This window comes from Epinephelus lanceolatus, chromosome 3 (assembly GCF_041903045.1).
Source record: "Epinephelus lanceolatus isolate andai-2023 chromosome 3, ASM4190304v1, whole genome shotgun sequence".
In the NCBI taxonomy this organism is placed as follows: Eukaryota; Metazoa; Chordata; class Actinopteri; order Perciformes; family Serranidae; genus Epinephelus; species Epinephelus lanceolatus.
In genome coordinates, this window is record NC_135736.1 from 35,467,633 (window position 1) to 35,485,440 (window position 17,808).

Here is a 17,808-nt window from a genome sequence, read left to right on the forward strand (position 1 = left end):
GACTTGAGGATCTAAGTCTGTCGGGTGTTGTTGTCATGTGGAGTGTTTAGTCTGTCTACCTGGTCTGCAGGCTCTTGATGCGGCACAGCATGTCCAAGTGACCAGCAGAGTACTGTTCAATCACATCCTTGACATCATAAGGACGCAGGGTCTCCTTAAACTTCTTCTTGGCTACATGGAACTTCATTATCCTGCACAAACAGCAGAGAGAGTCACACATCAGCCACAAGGGGGAGCTCTTACATAGTCTGAAGCTGAGATAGTTCACTGTAGCTAATGAAAACATCAAACCCTACCTTTATTTTTCTTGTTTTTACAAGTGTTTCTTCACACCAATGCAAACAGTCAGAACACCTGAACAACCACCTCATTGAATGTCTGAAAACATCCAGTGAGGTTGTGGCTGCTTACTTTAGCTGTGTGCATGTAAAACTATCACTCTAAAAAAAAAAAAAGCAGTTCTCTGAATTTATGCACCTGTGGAGCCTCAAGGCAAAGTTCAAGAGAGTTCAACTGAATGTTTTTTGGGGGAAGGGATCAGCAATAAAAAAAAGCCAATCTTGAAAGATTAAGTATTTGGGATTAATTAAGAAACAGTACAAGCTGTAAACAGTTTAGGTATTATCTTTTAACAGTTTGAAAACTCAGCAAATGTGCTTCATCAGGACTGTGACGGTGTAGTTAGACTCAAAGATCAAACAGCCCACCAGACACCAGACATTTTGCTCTATGTTTTGGCCTCTTGTCTGCAGCCAAAGGTGCAGATTTTTTTAATACTCCAGTTACTTAATATCTGTGTGGACATGTAAAACGGAGTGTTTGGAAAACTATGACGTCATCTCCTAAATTCAGATCAAAGCCAGTACAATGTCTCGTAACAGCTGATGTTAAAAATTAACAAATCTTCTATTCTATCTTCCGGTCGCTTTAATCCCCTGAGCACGGTCAATCGGGATTGCTGCCAGAAGGCTGTGGGTTGCTATCAGCGTTTGTTTGCATGTGACTTTTGTGGTAGAAAAATACAGTATTAGTTGGACTGAAGGAAAAAGCCTAATTTCCTTTGACTCACCTGACAGCTCTAATGACAGACTTGACCGAGGGCAGCAAGTCCTCCACTGAGATGTCACAGTGACAGCCTTTCTCATCGAAGCCATCCTCCGCTGCCATGTTGGAGTCTGCTGCTCAGGAGAGAGGACACAGACAAGGAGGAGCATTTAGATTTTGTTGAGGTCAGGCAGAAAGGTTGCTCTTACAGACTAAAGAAGAAAGAAGAAACCATGTTATGAGATATTTGTAAAGAACAGGCCTTAAGTGTGCCTGCAGATATATTGTTAACAATGCAACTTTGTGACAATGCAGCTCTGTTTATGGGTCTGATATGTTACGACACTCTGAGGAGGCAAGCAGAGCGTTACAATACAAGAGCTGAAGAGAGACCGGAGAGTTGAGCTATTTAATTGGTTCACACAAAAGCCTCAGATAAGCACTGTTTAATAGGTCACAGCATGTAGAATCTGCATGGGCTGAAGTGTTTATATGTGTGACAATGATTCAAAGGCACAAAGGCACTGATTATTAAGATAGTTAGTGGCCTGGATAGTGTGTCACCTGATGAAAATGTAAGGCAGTGCTGATTAGTGATTTGCTCCAATAAACAAAACAGATTAGTTTCCATTACAGTCGGGGCAGGTCGTATAATTTTGGCAAAATTGGGCAAAAATCCAGTGATAAACTTTGAGCATATTGTAATCCATGGGGACTGAAAGAAAACTAGACTTTTGCACCTCTTGGCTCTGTTGTCGGTCAAAAAATCTAGTCTATGACTGAAGACTTTGGCCAATCACAAGTCATTTCAGAGAGAGGGTGTTCCTATGGGCTGTGCTACAAATGCAGATTCACGGTCACATCCTTTCAGCAAAAGTCTGATTCAGTGGCAGAGAATCCTGCAGAGAAAGTTGCCAGCATTGGCAGCAACTGCCTACACTGCAAAGCAACCCAAAATAGGAAGACATACTTTTAGAAAGTGAGTCTAAAAGAGAGTCTGACAATAAGCAAAGTAAAGCATGTGTCAATATCGGCAAAGATCTGGACCTAACAGCCCCAACTAGCAGCAGTATCAGCAAACTTTCTGTTGCTGCTGTGACACTGCTTAGATCCGGCGCTGCTGCTGACCACCAGCCCGCTGTGACACCCAGTGCTAGGGGGTTTGTGCTGGCCAAATTCGAGCCACTACAGTTGCCAACCAAAGCGGTGTCCCAATAGTGCTCTCTTCCCTGAGACACAGTTCACAGTGGTGGAAAGCAAGCTTGAGGGACCGCGGGGTGGCTAGCTGGCTAATTCTTGTCTCATTTTTGGTCTGATAAATAGCGAGAGAAAATGGGGAAAGGAGGGGCTGAGTGAATACACTGCTGGCAGCTCCACAATGAAATAAAGATAAATAAAAAATGTATGAGAAGTACTGGGTCACTGTATGAAGCATCTGCATATATCCGTGGTCGTCTGATGGGAGGGGCTCAGGACAAAGAGGGGAGAGCTGCAGGAGGAGGCTGCATTTTCAAACTCTGCCTTTTTTTTGGCCTTTTACAGATCTCTTTCTAAACCAGCTCTAAAATAACTTCTGATTACACTTCAAATAAAGTTATAATGAAAGGGAAATGTTTCCCTTCTTCTAACATCTCAGTTAGCCAACATGTCAGTGACAGTGAATGATCAGACGGAGTGTGGCTAACCAGCCAACCAGTTTGGTTTTGGCTAGCTTGGTTATTGATTTCTCTCCACATGCAGGCCTCAGCCAGCTGGCTGGCTCTGACACCCCATGAGGCTGCTGGAGCTCAACACTCCCTCCGTCCATCAATCCATCAGTCCACCCACCACAAACACCAACTGGCCGTTACCCAGGAGGGCTTGCCAGGCCGGCACTGCTAGGCCAAAGGAAGGAAGTGCAAACAACCATTAGCAATCCTCCACTCAGCTGCCTGAATTAGTGGGCAAAACCAGCTCTGGCGGGTTGAATGAATCGGTCAGTACACCTCAGTGTCTCGACCAGGGATTCAGTCAGTTCATGCTTTGACTTAAAGGAGCAGTTCAACATTTTTTATTTGCTTTCTTGCTGTGAGTTCCAGGAACACAGGGAAACAGCAAGCTTGGTTCTGTCCAAAGGTAAAAAATAACACCTCTGTAGCCTACTGTTTAATTGCCTGGCAACCTCAAGCTGACAAGAAGTTCCCCTGCCTGCTCAAGAAATAGTCCAGCACATATCCAACCATACAACTACAACTTGAAGTTTTTGTTTGGACTGAAAACAAGACTTAAGGGGTTAAATGGAGGCATTGATAGGTGAATTTTTTAACCTTTAGTCAGAGACTAGCTGGTCCACCTGCTCCCAGTCTATATGCTAAAACAAAACTAACCATGTCTTGGTTGTAGTTTCATATCGAGCATGGTATTGATCTTCTCATCTAACTACAGACAAGAAAGTGTACATGCATATTTTTTTCAAAATTTGTATATTTTCTTTAAGACAGTTTTAGCATGCTGCTTCAAAAAGCTTTTTTTCTTCAAGTTCACTGGCAGGACTGTGCTCAGCACCATGTATGGAGACAATGACAACAAATTCTACCTTGAATTTGTACCAATCTAAAAACCAACCGACTACTGCTAATGAATGCAAAGCTATGTGGAACAATTGTCTGGAAGTGGAATAATTGGACAGAGTCACTCACCATCAGTGGTGGAGCGCGACTGGCTCTTAAGGCGGAGTGAGGGTCTGAAGCGTGTGCGGTCGTTGAAGCTCCAGCTCTTCTGCACCTTAGCAGGGCTGGTGCCCTCTGTCCCAGCATCAGCCACCGGAGAGCGCCGGTCGTTCACTGAAGACGTCTGCCTGTTCTTGATGCTCTGACCTCGGGGGCTCGCCATCCTCACCCGCTCCTTGAAGCTCAGCTTCTGACTGTAGAGTGAAAGGGGGATGAACAGTGGCAGGCACAGAGGGGAGTTGGAGTGTGGAGAGGAATATAAAGGGAATGATGTTGTGAGGAGGTGGAATGACAGATGAAGATATGTTAATGGTGTAAGTTTTAGGGCAACAACATTAATTACCCAAGACTTTTGGCAAAATGCTTTTCCTTTACATGATCATGTCATATGTCATCATCCAGTCATCATTCTTTATCTGCTAATATGAGGGTGAAGGGCTGCAGGACATGATGGAGAAAGACTAGCATGCATCGCAGCATTGCAGCAGGTGCTTGACACAAAATGCAAGATCAGGTTAGGTGATGCTTTAACTGTGTGGTGTTGTTTGTGCCTTGATGTGTCCCTTACAGTAGCTACAGTATGTTATTCTATGTGACCAATTAGTCAGCATGTTGCTATTAAATTGTTAAATATTGATATACTTTAATTTGTGATTATTTTATGATATGTTTCGCACCTTACCGTACAACTAATCACCATTTAAAGGTCCAGTGTGCAGGATAAATTGGCAGAAATGGATTATAATATTTCTAACTATGTTTTCATTTGTGTATAATTGGAAGTTAGGCACTTGGCTGCCCTACTTGCTCTATGGGGCCCATGATGCATAAGGTCTGGGTAACTTTATACTATGGAAATCAAACTGTTTTTGGCTGCATATGCTGCCTTTAGCCCTGTATCCAGTTCCCACTATCCTCAAGATAGAGTCATTCCCCTTTTTGTTTAATCTTTGCGTCGGCCACTGTAGTTCTCCTATATGCTTGGCACAAGGGAGAAGTTCCAGTCGGATGCAATCTGCGTCCTCACCACTAGATGTCCCTACATCCTACACACTAGACCTTTAAATCTTAACGATTCATTGCACGTATGTTCCATGTAACGTGTCATGAAAGAGTGAAAACATGGGGGAAAAATAAATGAAAATGACTTGTGGGAAGTGAAGGAAGAGGGAAATGAGTGTAGAGAAAGTAAATGAGTGGCTGATTATGTGTTTGTGCAGCTATATATAATGACTGCATGCAAAGGCAGTGCACAAGCATCAGGCATGGCTCATTTAAAAGGGGTGCTGTATATCGGATTGAACATGAGAAGTTTACATCAAAGGATAAGGCTTGTATCTATATTTTTCCTGTTCTCACCAAATTGAATAACAAGACCAAAACCAACAATGTGTTGTTTTCAATCTGACCTTCAGCCCTGTCTGCGGAACGTGGCTCACTGGTTCCCTCTGAAGATGTAAATCTTTAAAAATATATGTTTACTTTTTTTAGGAAGGGCTCAGTCATTTCCTGAAACACCTGGGCGCTGTAGGATTTATCAAATGAGTCTCAAACAGGAGTAAATGGTGCTTTTGTAGGGGACTACTTTCAGCTGCGGATTAATACACATTTGGTGCTCTAGTGAGGATATACATCAGCAGGACGGTGTATGTGGAACTGACTCAAAATAAATCACAGTGTGTGTTCATGATAAAGAAGGAACATGTCACCCACTGACACAGTGTGGCTCATTAACGTGTTTTTAACAGAATTTGCACAATGAAGCTCAATGGCACAGAAGAATAAAATATTTAAGGCTTTGGCTACACTGCAATACTAATTAGGACTAATCCAATGCTGGTTTTGGTCTTCTCAATGTATTTGTTGTCAAGAAAAATATAGAATATCACCAGACTTATCTTGTGATTGTGGATATAAAGGCACATGATGTGTTTGAATGACTGCAACCATAGAGTTTAGAGTCTGTATCTGAAATACGGGGATTACAGTGTAACACGTAGTTGTGATGTTAACACCAGGAGCTGTGTGAAGGAAAAAATGATGGTGGTCTATGATGTCAAATAATTTGGATCCCTCTACAGTCAGAAAACGGCTTACAAATGTTCATTATTTCACAGGATCTGCTGGTAAGAGTGAAACCTGGTACAAATATTCTGTGAGCAAATGTAGTTAAAACCAAAATCACAACAGGCAGAAGTAGCGCATTGCTCAGGCAAAGACCAAACAAAGGCAGATAGTGTATTATACTATAAAGGCGAATGATGTCTCCCTGCAATATTTGAGTACTCTGGCCTCTCCGAGGCCGCACAGCCTCCTACAGATACCCATGCACCAAGAATTAGTCAGCATTCCCAAATAAAAAATGTCACGTAACAGGGGAGCAGAAACGCTGAGTACCTATGTTTCCGAGTGGTACGCCTCCTCAGTAGCTTCTGTTTATTACTATGAATTTTACTAAGAAATCAAAGGGAGATAGACATACGGTGATGTGTTACATGATGCAGAAACGGAGGAGAGAAAATATTTACCTCTGAGTGTTTTGTGAGGTGAAACATAGCGCTTCTTATTCCTTACTCCTCGCCCTTTTTACTTTGCCCCTTTACACTTTTTACTCCTTATTTCTTGTTTGGCTTTGCATTAGGTCAACCTGAATCACACACTCAATTTAAGTGACATGTAAATGCAATGATCCTTTGCAAGACTGTATGCATGAAGGCTGCGAAATACAAAGTAATACAACCGAGTTTCTTTTGCCGCTTCAATTTGACGACCGCTGACATTTGGAAGCAGCAGAACGGAGGCAATTGAGCTTAGTAGAGGAAAATGAACATCTACAGCACCATTTGAAAAAGGCTGCAATTTGGTGACTCACGCACTTCATGTCGATATCCCCCATTTAACTATGCGAATTCAGCTGGGCCATGGCAACAAGTGCCTGAGTCACCACTGCCAGGCCAATAACCTTTAGACACACTTGTGAGTTCACCGCGGGTACTAAGATGCAGCACTTTTGTTTTGCTTTTTCATTATATTCTTTGTTTTACTGCTGCGTTTTACCACTGCCCTTCTGTGATATATTTCTTTGAAGATTAATAAATACATCTACCTAATAAATAAAGTGAGGTAGCGTCAGCTGGACTGTACCATGTGGCTTTTATTGTCCTCTCCAGCTCTGCCGTGGAGATGTAAATAGAGTCGGGAGTTAGGGAAGACGTGCTTAGGATTGTGTGGGATGAATTCTGCTCTTGCCTGTGTGCAGACAAGGCTGAATCTCTAAAATTTCAGTCTCCTTAACACATTTTTTTATTGACTTTTCACATTCTTTGGCATTTCCTGCAATGTGGTATACTTCATATATGACATGAGGCTCTCTGGAAAAAAGTACGGCAGCCTTCAGATTGCTGCGGTGGTTTACAGTTTACTCAGTGTTTCATCACTGCAAACACATATTACATCACACAGCCCTCACTGCCCTGCACACAGTCCTTCTCTTGTGATTATAGAAACACATCAGCTAAAAAACTACCATCAGGGTATCATTAGAAAATTTGGCAATATGAGGAGAGACTAAATATACTTTCTAATCAGAGTATAATAGACACCTGAGGCCAGAGGATGGTTAAAAAATACAAAAGAAAATACATGTGAGTATGTGTGTGACTGCTTATATTTGCGAGCCTCAGCAAGTGCATGTATGTGTGTGTTTTCGAGAGGAGAACAAGTGATATAAAAGAAAGATAGATGGTAGCACCAAATGGAGAGATAAAACAATGAGTCATACAGAGTGCCAGTGTAAAAGTCTATGCTTCATCACACATTGCTGTTAACACCTCCTAACTTTACTCGCTCTGTGACAGTGCAGTTCACAAACGGAGCTATAGGAGTGTTTAGGTTTATAATACTTGACTTTGACCTCCATACAGGGCTGGATATCATTAATCGCATTTGGATTTTTCTGAATAAATTTGCATGTAAGTGGCGATATGATAGCAAGAGTATGTTTTTGATACCTTGCTACTATACTATAAAGCTGCACTATTCAGTATATTTATATTATGAATTTAAAAAATGATAATGTGGTTGTAACATTGCGTAATGTGAACAATATGGAGTGTTTTAGCATCTTTTAGCTCATTGTTTTGGTTTTACAGATGCAACTTTACTCTTTCCGTAAACTCTCACTGCACTCAACCTCAAAACTGTGAAAAAGCTGTTAAACCCACAGTGTGCGCTGCCTGCCTAGCATCAGCAGACAAAATAAGCGACTAGCTAAAGATTAAAAATCAGCTAATAAGGTAACAAGAAATTCAGCAAAATCAACGCTAATGTTGCTCCAATTCTGCTGGGTGTGTAAATGGGCAACTGTTTGCTTACATGTTTGCCCAGACTTTATAAGGTGATAATATGTCAGTGTGGTGATTACAGCTTGTTGTATTGCCTCTTAAGCCGCGTTTCCACCTAGCCTTACAATACGGTTCAGTTCCATTCCGTTCGCTTTTTTTTCTGTCTCCACTGTGAAAAGTTGTGGATGGTACCAGTGGAACCATTCTACACAGTAAGAGGATCATCAAGTGTTTCCTGTGGGCTCTAGTAACACTTAACCCCTGAGCTTGGCTGAGAAGGACTGAATGCACAAACCCACTGTTTTTAAATATCCCATAGAGAGAGACTCTCACTGCAGCCTGTTTTATTTTTTTCTGAAAATGTGGGTGTACAACCCCGTTCTGTGGACGATAAACAATGGTGCAGACTGATAAAGGAAGAAGTACAGTGAGAGCTGGACGGAGCAGTGAGTGACAACAACGGCACCTATATGAAAGGGTACTGTTTGCAGTGGAAACGCTAGGGTCTAGGTACCATGTCTGAAGGGTTACTTCAGTCAATATATGCAGGCTCAAAGGAGTACTTCACCTGAAAATGACCAATTGTGTAGCAATTACTCACTGTGTGTTGCCTTGAATACGCGAAGAAAATGTTTTTCTCACAGTAATCAGGGGCTGTGTTTTGTTTTTGTTTTTTTAAAGGCATTTTGCCTTTAATGGATAGGACAGCCAAGTGTGAAGGGGGGGAGAGAGAGAGAGAGAGAGAGAGAGAGAGAGAGAGAGAGAGAGAGAGAGAGAGAGAGAGAGGGGATGACATGCAGCAAAGGGCCACAGGCTGGACTTGAGCCCGGGCCGCTGCGGCAACAGCCTTGTATATGGGGCGCCTGCTCTACCACTAAGCCACCGACGCCCCTCAGGGGCTGTGTTTAATGACAGTTTATAAACTGTCGAACAGTAATGACTTTAATTCATAAAAATCTCAAAAATTCAAGGCAACACACTGTGAGTGATTAAAATACAAAAAGGTAATTTCACGGAATATAAGCATGTCTTTTTTTGTGTTCTTTAAAAAAAAGATGCCAACCTTCTAAAATCGTATGTGTCAAGCAGCCATGTAAGACCTTTACTTTAATCAAAGCTAAAATTGAGGGGAAAATGTTACTAAGGAACTATCCAGAACTCTGTCTGACCCCTAAATTACAGAGCTACAACATAACAGAAGACAGTGCAGCAGCAATTACAAACCTTGTGGTCGACTCTCCCTGCTCCTTCCTGCAGTTGACAGATGAGAAGAAGAAAAAAGATGTGTTAGAAAGTATTTTATCATAAAACATCAGCGTCAATTGTGCTTAAAAGACCATACCAATGCTTTTGCATCTTTTAGCCCATTTATTACAAATCCCAAAAATTTGACATCAAAACTAAGCATGCTGCTGTGTTTCAGAAATTTGAATGCATTTTTCCCATTGACTTCCGTATATTTTCGTATATTATAAAACTTAAGTAGCAGACTCTTGAAACTAGATTAAGTAATATAACAGTGAACATTCAGTCTGCATTAGCTTTTGTCCAAGTAGCCTACCATTATAGTTAAGAATAAAGACAACTGGTCATTTGGGGTAAAGGTTCTAGTGATACTGAGTATAGCTGGGAATCACCAGAAGAACCATGATATGATATTATCACAATACTTAAGGTCAGTGGCTGAATATAATAGTTTTAAAATTGTGTTTCAAATGCACTTTGCTCTAGAGGCCTCTTTTTGTGGGGATAGCCCCAAGCTCGTAATGTCAAGTGCCTTGAGCGTGGGAAATCCCCGCTGCAATCTGGCTATTTCCCAAGCACTGTTGTTGTCATCTGCTCGTAGCTGGCAGAAGTTAATGTTTCTTTGGTCACCCTGAGCTAGGTGGATTGACGCCTACAGCACCTCTGTACCAACTAGCCGCAGGATGTTGTTGTAACTAACTTGATGTCCATATTAATTGATTACACAACTGAAGTGTTTCAAGAGTCTGCTGCTTTTCAGATACAAGCGTTGTTTGTTTTGACACTGTACAGAAATAGATGGAAGCCAAAGGATGCCTGGCATTAAATTATTGAGGAAAAAAAAAATGACTGTGCATATGATTTGTAGTAAAAGACCTAAAACCTGCAAACACACTGGTATGGTCCAGTAAATCAGCATGCCAGAAAGATTGTTGCATTAAAGGCACTGTCAGCGACTGTTACAGAAGATTTGAAGGTAGCAACACTTGAATCAATAATAAGCAGTCCAGGGGAACTAGACCTAAACAAAGAACAGGCTCACTACAAACATGCAGGTCAATGCAGAATCTCCGAGCAAACTAAGGAAGCACTTGCAACAAGAGAAGGTAGTGACTGAGTGACTGATGGTCTTTTCACTTAATCACTTTAAGAAGTGTCTTTGTCAGCAAGTACAGTAGCCTATGTGTTTTGTTCATAAAGGTCATTATGACTGCATAACTAGGCTACATACTAGATGCCTCATAGATGGTTTTCCTAATATTTCCAGGCTCTGTAGACGGGTTTCTGAAGGACGCCATTGGGACATGTGCAGGTACATGTAGGGTAGAAACTGGAATGAGTGCTCGATTGGGAGATCAACATGAAAATTTGTGTTTTATGCTATAAACTGTACAAATTACAAAACGAATGGTTGGAGGATGTCCCAAAAAGGAACCATCCCAGTTATCTGAGGGTGCAGAGTTAGCCAATATTTAGCCATGTGGTCAGAGCTTTAGATTTAATTAAGATGGTGGTTTGTTTTAAACTGAATCTGACATAGCTTATGTCTAGTGTCACATGTTGACATTACTAATATAATATCCAGAATGAGGAAGCTCTATGCTCTTAACTTGCACCACAGGAGAACAGCAGGAACTTTCTGCATGCTAACCTAACTGTTGCTAACTTCACTTGTGTGCATGTGGGTGGGCAGGCAGAGGGTGCTTGCTGTTGCTCTGGATGGGGAACTGCCCATTGGTCCGACAGCCCATTGTTCCGACCATACTAAACCCATTGTTCCGAAGTCCGTTCCGAAATCATCATGATGCCCTGTGGTTAAGGTCTGGTTAGGTTTAGGCACAAAAACCACTTGGTTAGGGTTAGGAAAAGATCATGGTGTGGGTTAAAATGAAAAAGAAAGTGACAAACACATAAGCCGTGACGTGAGCCTGCTTCGCCTCAAGCCTTTCCCAGCTGACCCAGAGCCGGTCGTGGCGCACCATCAAGGCAGAAACACGCCCGCTGGGAGCTGTTCAGCACTGCGGACCGTCAGACTAATGGGATGTCGGGCCAATGGGCTGACGGATCAATGACATGGACCCCTCTGGATGAGGGCAAGTGGCTGTGTGCAAATAGTTTGTTGGGCATAGGGAAACGGAGCTCTGTATGGGTAGGCCTACATGAGACCCTAAAAAAAAGGGTGGCTCACACACCAGTTTATCCTCCATTGTTCACCAACTGTAAAGTTGTTGTCGTGACCACCATAGAAGGCTCGCCTCTCAAATAATCTGACTGGACAATGGGAAAAAAAGCAGAGATGATGTGGGCACAGGGAAACAGAGATCTGTGTGGGTACATGAGACCCCAAAAATAGGGGTGATCAGGGGGAGTACCACCAGTTGGCCCAGTAGCTTCACCTCGATGATGGCCGTTTTCAGGCATATTTTAGGATGACACAGGGGCAGTTTTACAGCCTGCTGTCTATCGTTGGGCTTGCATAACAAAAATTAATACTAACTACAGTGGTCCTGCCAAGCAGCTGGGCACCACCAGTTTCTCCTGCATTGTTCACCAACTGTAAACCTCTCACATTATCCAATTGGACAATGGTAAAAAAAAAAAAAGCTTTTCTGCTCTGAGTTGAAGTTTTTTCTACTCAAGGAATTCAGAGCACTCTGGCAAGAATGCCAGATGCCTAAAGCGCAGAAACACAAGGCGTGTGGCAACCTAAAAACAGTGAGCAAAAAGCTTCATTCTTATTAACACCAACAACAAAAAGCCGCCTCCAGCTTCTAAAATGCTTCCTGTGTGATCAGGGCCTATGTTTCCTACAGTGCACTACAACCTTTAAGAATCCCATCTCTACAATCCAACTGCTTTTTTTGGCAGGGCACGCCCTGCATAGCATTCAAGTGCTAGGATTGAGAGGTGTCCATGCTCGTGCAATGCAAGAGTGTTTATTCTGATCATAGCTGCGAAGCTTTATCTGTCAATGCGGGTAATTTATTGAATTACAAAACATCATATTTTATAAAGTCTTGATACATGTTTTGTTTGAAAAAATCTGGAGGCTTTGCCGGGGCTGGAGAGGCAGTCAAAGCAGGTGAGAGGAAAGCCAGGCCCCACAAGCATGTCGGAGGCTCCACATCCAAGGGTGTGTGGACACTGGAGGACAGCTGACAGCGGGCACTCAGCTGAGGGTACAGACCCCTTAGACCTCCCGCCGTCCCTCTGGTTCTCCAACATGCCCTGTGGACCCTGGCTCTCCTCTTACTTGCTATAACTGCCTCTCCAGCTCCTGGTAAATCCTCCAGCATGCTCGACTCTTGACTTTCAGCTGCTTGGCTCCATATGCAGTCTCTAGCATACCCCCCTGACCCAGGCTCTGCTCTGCTCGTCCACCAGAGAACCAAAGGGTGTGCAGCAGGGTCGGTGCCCACAGCTCAGGGCTAAGGCTCCTCTGTCAGCTTTCCCTAAGTGTCCACATACTACTAAATGTGGAGCTGTGGACTTTGTCTTTTTTTCTAAGGATTTCATACCCCTGCTCTTCAAACGCTATGATTCAATGAATAAAGTCTTGCGCTCAAGCCAATCACAGCGCAGTAGGGCAGGACTTGCCAAGAAAAGCAGTGGGATCCATAATAACACGTCGCTGCTGCTAGTAGCTGCCATTTCTCATTGGATATGTGACATGTTAGGTAGCTAGTGCTGATAGAAGTGTACCAAGGTTGGCATGCAGTTAAAAGAGTTTTGGGAATGTAACGATGAGATAAACAAGAAACAGCAATGGTTTCTAGAAAGTCATTGCTAAATTGCAAAAATATGCATATTAAGACTATATTGAGCCATACTCCACCAAAGCCTCTGACAGACTTAAGTATGTGCACTAAACCTCTAAATTACTCAAGGCATCTGAGGAGAAGCTTGATCGGCTCATTGAGGCCACAAGCGCCATCATAAACAGATACTGAGATAATGCTAAAATTGCTGCCTCAGACCTTCAAAGTGACATCAGTGAAGGTTCCTGGCCCATTGAGCACTCAACTGACTTCAGGCAAATACAGAGAGCCTGACTCAGTGCGAACTCTGCCGAGGGATAAAATGTTCATTTATATAATTGCAACAAAAATTAAGGTTGTTTGGAGATGCCTTAGAAGTCAGCGTGTTTCTGTTTATTCAAGCAAGCGGAGACGAACAGAGCCTGGAAATGTTCAGTCTAATTGATGGCTGTGAACCGATTTCATATAAGGAAAAGAAAATTATGAAATCAATGTACATATATTACTTTTTTAAACAAAGAGAGCAACACCGATACAATAAACAATAAGACAGAGCAGAAAAAAGGTGGAATCATTTTAAAACTTAAAATGTACAGAATTGAAGTACAGGAGAAGACGGCTTGAGTGGCACAGACACCAAATACAGACACCAGCTGCCATAGTTGTACCTACTTTGTAGGGCTGCAGGTATGCAACGCCTTCAAGTGAGGCTTCCAGGTAGCAATGGAAACCGAGTTCTCATCAGCCGCATAACTACGCCAAACACACTGCATGCAGAATACACAAAACCAGGAAGGAGAAAAAGGTACAAAGAGGAGACCCCCCCCCCAACCCCAAACAATAAATAAATAAATGGGGAGGATTAAAAAATAAATAAATAAATAAATACAACAAAAACAAGGCAGAGGAGGGGTCAGAAGGAGGAGAAAGAAGAGGAAGAGGAGAATAGAAAAGAAAACAAATTAAAAAGCTGATTAGTGAAAACCAAAAAACAGGTGTGGTCTGTGGCTGGGCGGAGGTCAGGCATGGATACATGCCTGTGGGAAGGCAGGAGGCTCTCATAGTGCCGCCAAGTGGCATCCAGGTAGGGCCTGGTGCTGTCGGTGGAGTAATAACGCCACGCAGCCTGGTACAACATGGGGACAGACGGGATGAAGAGGAGCAGGAGGAGGTAGAGGGAGATGAGAACATAAGATGGGAGAGAAAGGTGGGAGGGGGAAGCAAAAGAGGAGGAAAATGGAGAAGCATGTGGGAGGAAAGTAGGTGAGGGAGCAGAGGAAGAGGAGGAAGCGTGTGGAGAATAACGTGAGGTCGGCACCACTAAAAGTCCAGATGAAACAAAAGGCGTGTGGCTGGAAAAGAAGGAAATGTGTGAAGCAGACAGGGGGAGTGGCAAGAATGGGTCTGTCAAACTGGTGTTTCTGGGTTTAAAAAAGGGAAGGGGTGAAAAAACCTCCCAGAGATGAGAGAGCTTAGTGAGAAGTGAGGATGAGGGGGCTGGACAGAGTGAAGCTACATGCTATCTGCTTTTTATTTGGTAGTTTCAGTTTTGGGGGAAAAAGAGAACCTGGAGAATCATAAAACCATGTAAACACATTTAATATTGTGCAAGCCTTCAGCTGATGCTGATGTTTATTGTTTTGAATAACAGCAACAATTCATAATAACAATATTAATAACAATAATAACAATATTTTCCAGCCTAAAAACATTAATGTGTGTCAAAGAAACAGGAAGAGAGCAGGCTCTCTGCTTTACCTGGATGAGGTAGGCGGCTGGGTTTCTCCTCTTCTCAAAGTGCTTCTGTCTGTGCTGCTCCTGGACCTTCAGGGCAAAGCCTGAGCCCAGAATACCCTGGTGTGATATTATTAGGGTTAAATACTGTATGCATGTGTACAGCAAAGAGTCAGTGAGCTGCTGAGAAAGATGTGACAACACAAATGAGAACGCCTATTGTGGCTGCATGAAAAATTACATTCTCTCTAATGCTATGGACATTGTGGATAAGGTGGCACTATTTATCTCCAGAGTATATATATGATAGAGTTTATCCATACATCCATCCATTTTCATCTGTTTATCTGGGTTGGGTCATGGGGGCAGCAGGCCGAGCAAAGCACCCCAGACATCCCTCTCCCCAGCAACGCTTTCCAGCTCCTCCTGGGGGACCCCAAGGTGTTCCCAGGCCAGATGAGATATGTAATCCCTCCAGCATGTTCTGGGTCTGCCCCGGGGCCTCCTACCAGTGGGACGTGCCCGGAATACCTCTAACAGGAGGCACCCAGGAGGCATTCTGATCAGATGCCTGAACTACCTCAACAGACCCCTTTCGACACAAAGGAGCAGCAGCTCTACTTCGAGCTCCCTCCAGAAGTCCGAGCTCCTCACCCTATCTCTAAGGCTGAGCCCAGCCACCCCACGGAAAAAACTCATTTCCACCACTTGTATCTGTGATCTCATTCTTTCAGTCACTACCCAGAGCTCATGACCATAGGTGAGGGTTGGGACGTAGATGGACCAGTAAATCGAAAGCTTTGCCTTCTGGCTCAGCTCCCTCTTCACCACGACGGATTGGCACAGTGCCCGCATCACTGCAGAAGCCTCGCCGATCCACCGATCCATCTCATGCTCCATTCTACCCTCACTTGTGAAAAGGACCCTGAGGTACTTGAACTCCCTCTTTTGGGGCAGTAACGATCGAGTTTAGTACTGGGTTAATTGTGAAGCCTAATATAGTCTCGCCAAAACATATTGTGTGTATCCATGAAGCAAGCCAATTTCTGGAATAGTTTGGAAACTGTATTGTTTAATACTTATGTTTACATCAGCTGTTCCTCTTGTTCTTTGCTTTGTTGCTGGTGTATTGCAACAACTGTCAAAGTTAGTTGAGTTACTTCAACCCTCATATAAAAACCCTGTCACATATAAGGTGAAAGAAAAGTAAATGTCAACTTTTCTGAATTTTAAATTAATATTTTTTTACTCCCCTTAAGATAAACCTCACAGACCTGCAATCAAATTTTAGGCAAAAAAATACAAAAATAAAGTGGCACACTTGCTGTGTAAATAACCTGCCTGCAGCCAATTAAACCTTCAAACTCATGTGTCAGAAGAGCACTGAAAAATCTGACAAAAAATACATAAATAACGGATCTCCTCTAAGAATACAGACTTACAGCTGGCAAAGCAAAGAAGGAGATGCCAAGGAGGGCAAACCCTGCGGACAGCATCCGTCCTGTCCATGTCTTTGGTGTCTTGTCTCCATAACCAATGGTTGTCAGCGTGATCTGTGGGAAACAAATGAGTCATGTTCAGGTCCTGAATGATGCTCATGTTGAGGCTCTGGTAATTTATACAAATGACAGAAATTTCCAGGTGATGTTACACTTATTTGAAGAATTTATTCACAACTTGGCAACCCAAGCTGTCAATAATGGCTTACAGCATTGGTATACGTCTTATTATTAACATACAAAACCATTACTAAGCCTAATAAAGGGCACCTTATTAAGGTGTTTTTACTCGTCATTTTTCATTGTTGCATGAGAAAAAAATACCAGGATGTTCTAGTGCATCCATTCACATTTTGCAGTACGCAAGGCACTATGCTTTTCTGGCTAGTCTGACCCACAATCCTTTGCACAGCAGAGGATACATCACATCGACTGAGCTGCAGACAGACGACAGCTCATTGACAGCCGACAACAGCCGCAATGACAGATGACGCCGCGTTCAAGTGACTGATGACCAGTCAAATACATAGTAATAGGCAGGAATATAAATGGTTTAAATGAGCAAAATAATCAAGATAACCTACAACAAAGGGACATAACTTTGAAACTAGTGAGCGAGATGTTTTGACTTTATTCTTTTCACTTTTGACCTGTGTCAAAAGAACAAATGAACAAATGAGTTATAATGAGTTATAATCAGTCTATCTAACCAAACATTTTCAGTTATTTTCCTTCTGAGTTACATGTCTTTTGGTGTGTATGACTGCAATATTTGCATGTTTTTTCTTTTGCATACTGCTCGACTTTGCCACATAGAGGCATGATTTGCAATGATGCCTTCAGGCACTGCAGTGCGAGTGATTAGACCTGTGTGGAGCGAGCCTGTACGGCCTTGGTTTCAAGAACAGCGATGAGAGCCTGAGGCGGAATGTTTATTCTGCCTTAAAAAAAGGTTTCTGAAGCACAGTATGTGCGTTCTTGTTATTGTTTACGTGTGAAGACCTACTTCAATCTATAAGGATGATGTGTGAAGACACACTGAGGGGCCATTTTGAAAATGTTATACCTTTAAGTGGCTGCGATGAAGCAAAGAGAGGACTAAGATAAGAAAAGGATCCACTGGATTACGTTTTAATAAAAGAAGATAATGATTCATAGTGATGGCACTTAGCACATCAAAATATGACCAGTGAAGAGAGCCTCTTACATGTGTTCAGCTGAATAGGAGCATTAATGTGGCATATTCATTATTTAATGACAGGAGCAAATAAACCTGGCTGTGAACCGGAGCTGGCACCGCTTTTATAACTCCCTGCTCGCTTCCAGGACTCTGTTTGTCCGCTTGTTTTATCTGTCTCTCCATCTATACATACTGTATATCCACCTATCCACCTATCTATCTGTCTCTCTGTTTTGGCAGACAGATCAGTCTGGATTATCTTTCATTCAGGCTCTGCTTGCCCTGCATGACAAAGAC

General features: G+C 42.7%; 1 protein-coding gene across 2 annotated transcripts in view; it reads right to left on the reverse strand.

The window, feature by feature from the left end:
* The window catches only part of kcnq5b (potassium voltage-gated channel, KQT-like subfamily, member 5b), a 182,049-nt gene that overhangs the window by 14,580 nt on the left and 149,661 nt on the right, over positions 1-17,808 (reverse strand). The window contains exons 6-13 of one of the 2 annotated variants that reach the window (XM_078166285.1): positions 16,275-16,385; positions 14,857-14,952; positions 14,136-14,224; positions 9,320-9,346; positions 6,150-6,206; positions 3,723-3,946; positions 1,070-1,178; positions 60-191 (exon numbers count right to left, since the gene is read on the reverse strand). In XM_078166285.1, the coding sequence (XP_078022411.1) occupies positions 60-191; positions 1,070-1,178; positions 3,723-3,946; positions 6,150-6,206; positions 9,320-9,346; positions 14,136-14,224; positions 14,857-14,952; positions 16,275-16,385 (845 nt within the window). Of the gene's footprint in view, positions 1-59; positions 192-1,069; positions 1,179-3,722; positions 3,947-6,149; positions 6,207-9,319; positions 9,347-13,770; positions 13,866-14,135; positions 14,225-14,856; positions 14,953-16,274; positions 16,386-17,808 lie in introns of both variants that reach the window. The other variant, XM_033624583.2, reaches the window with a different exon arrangement.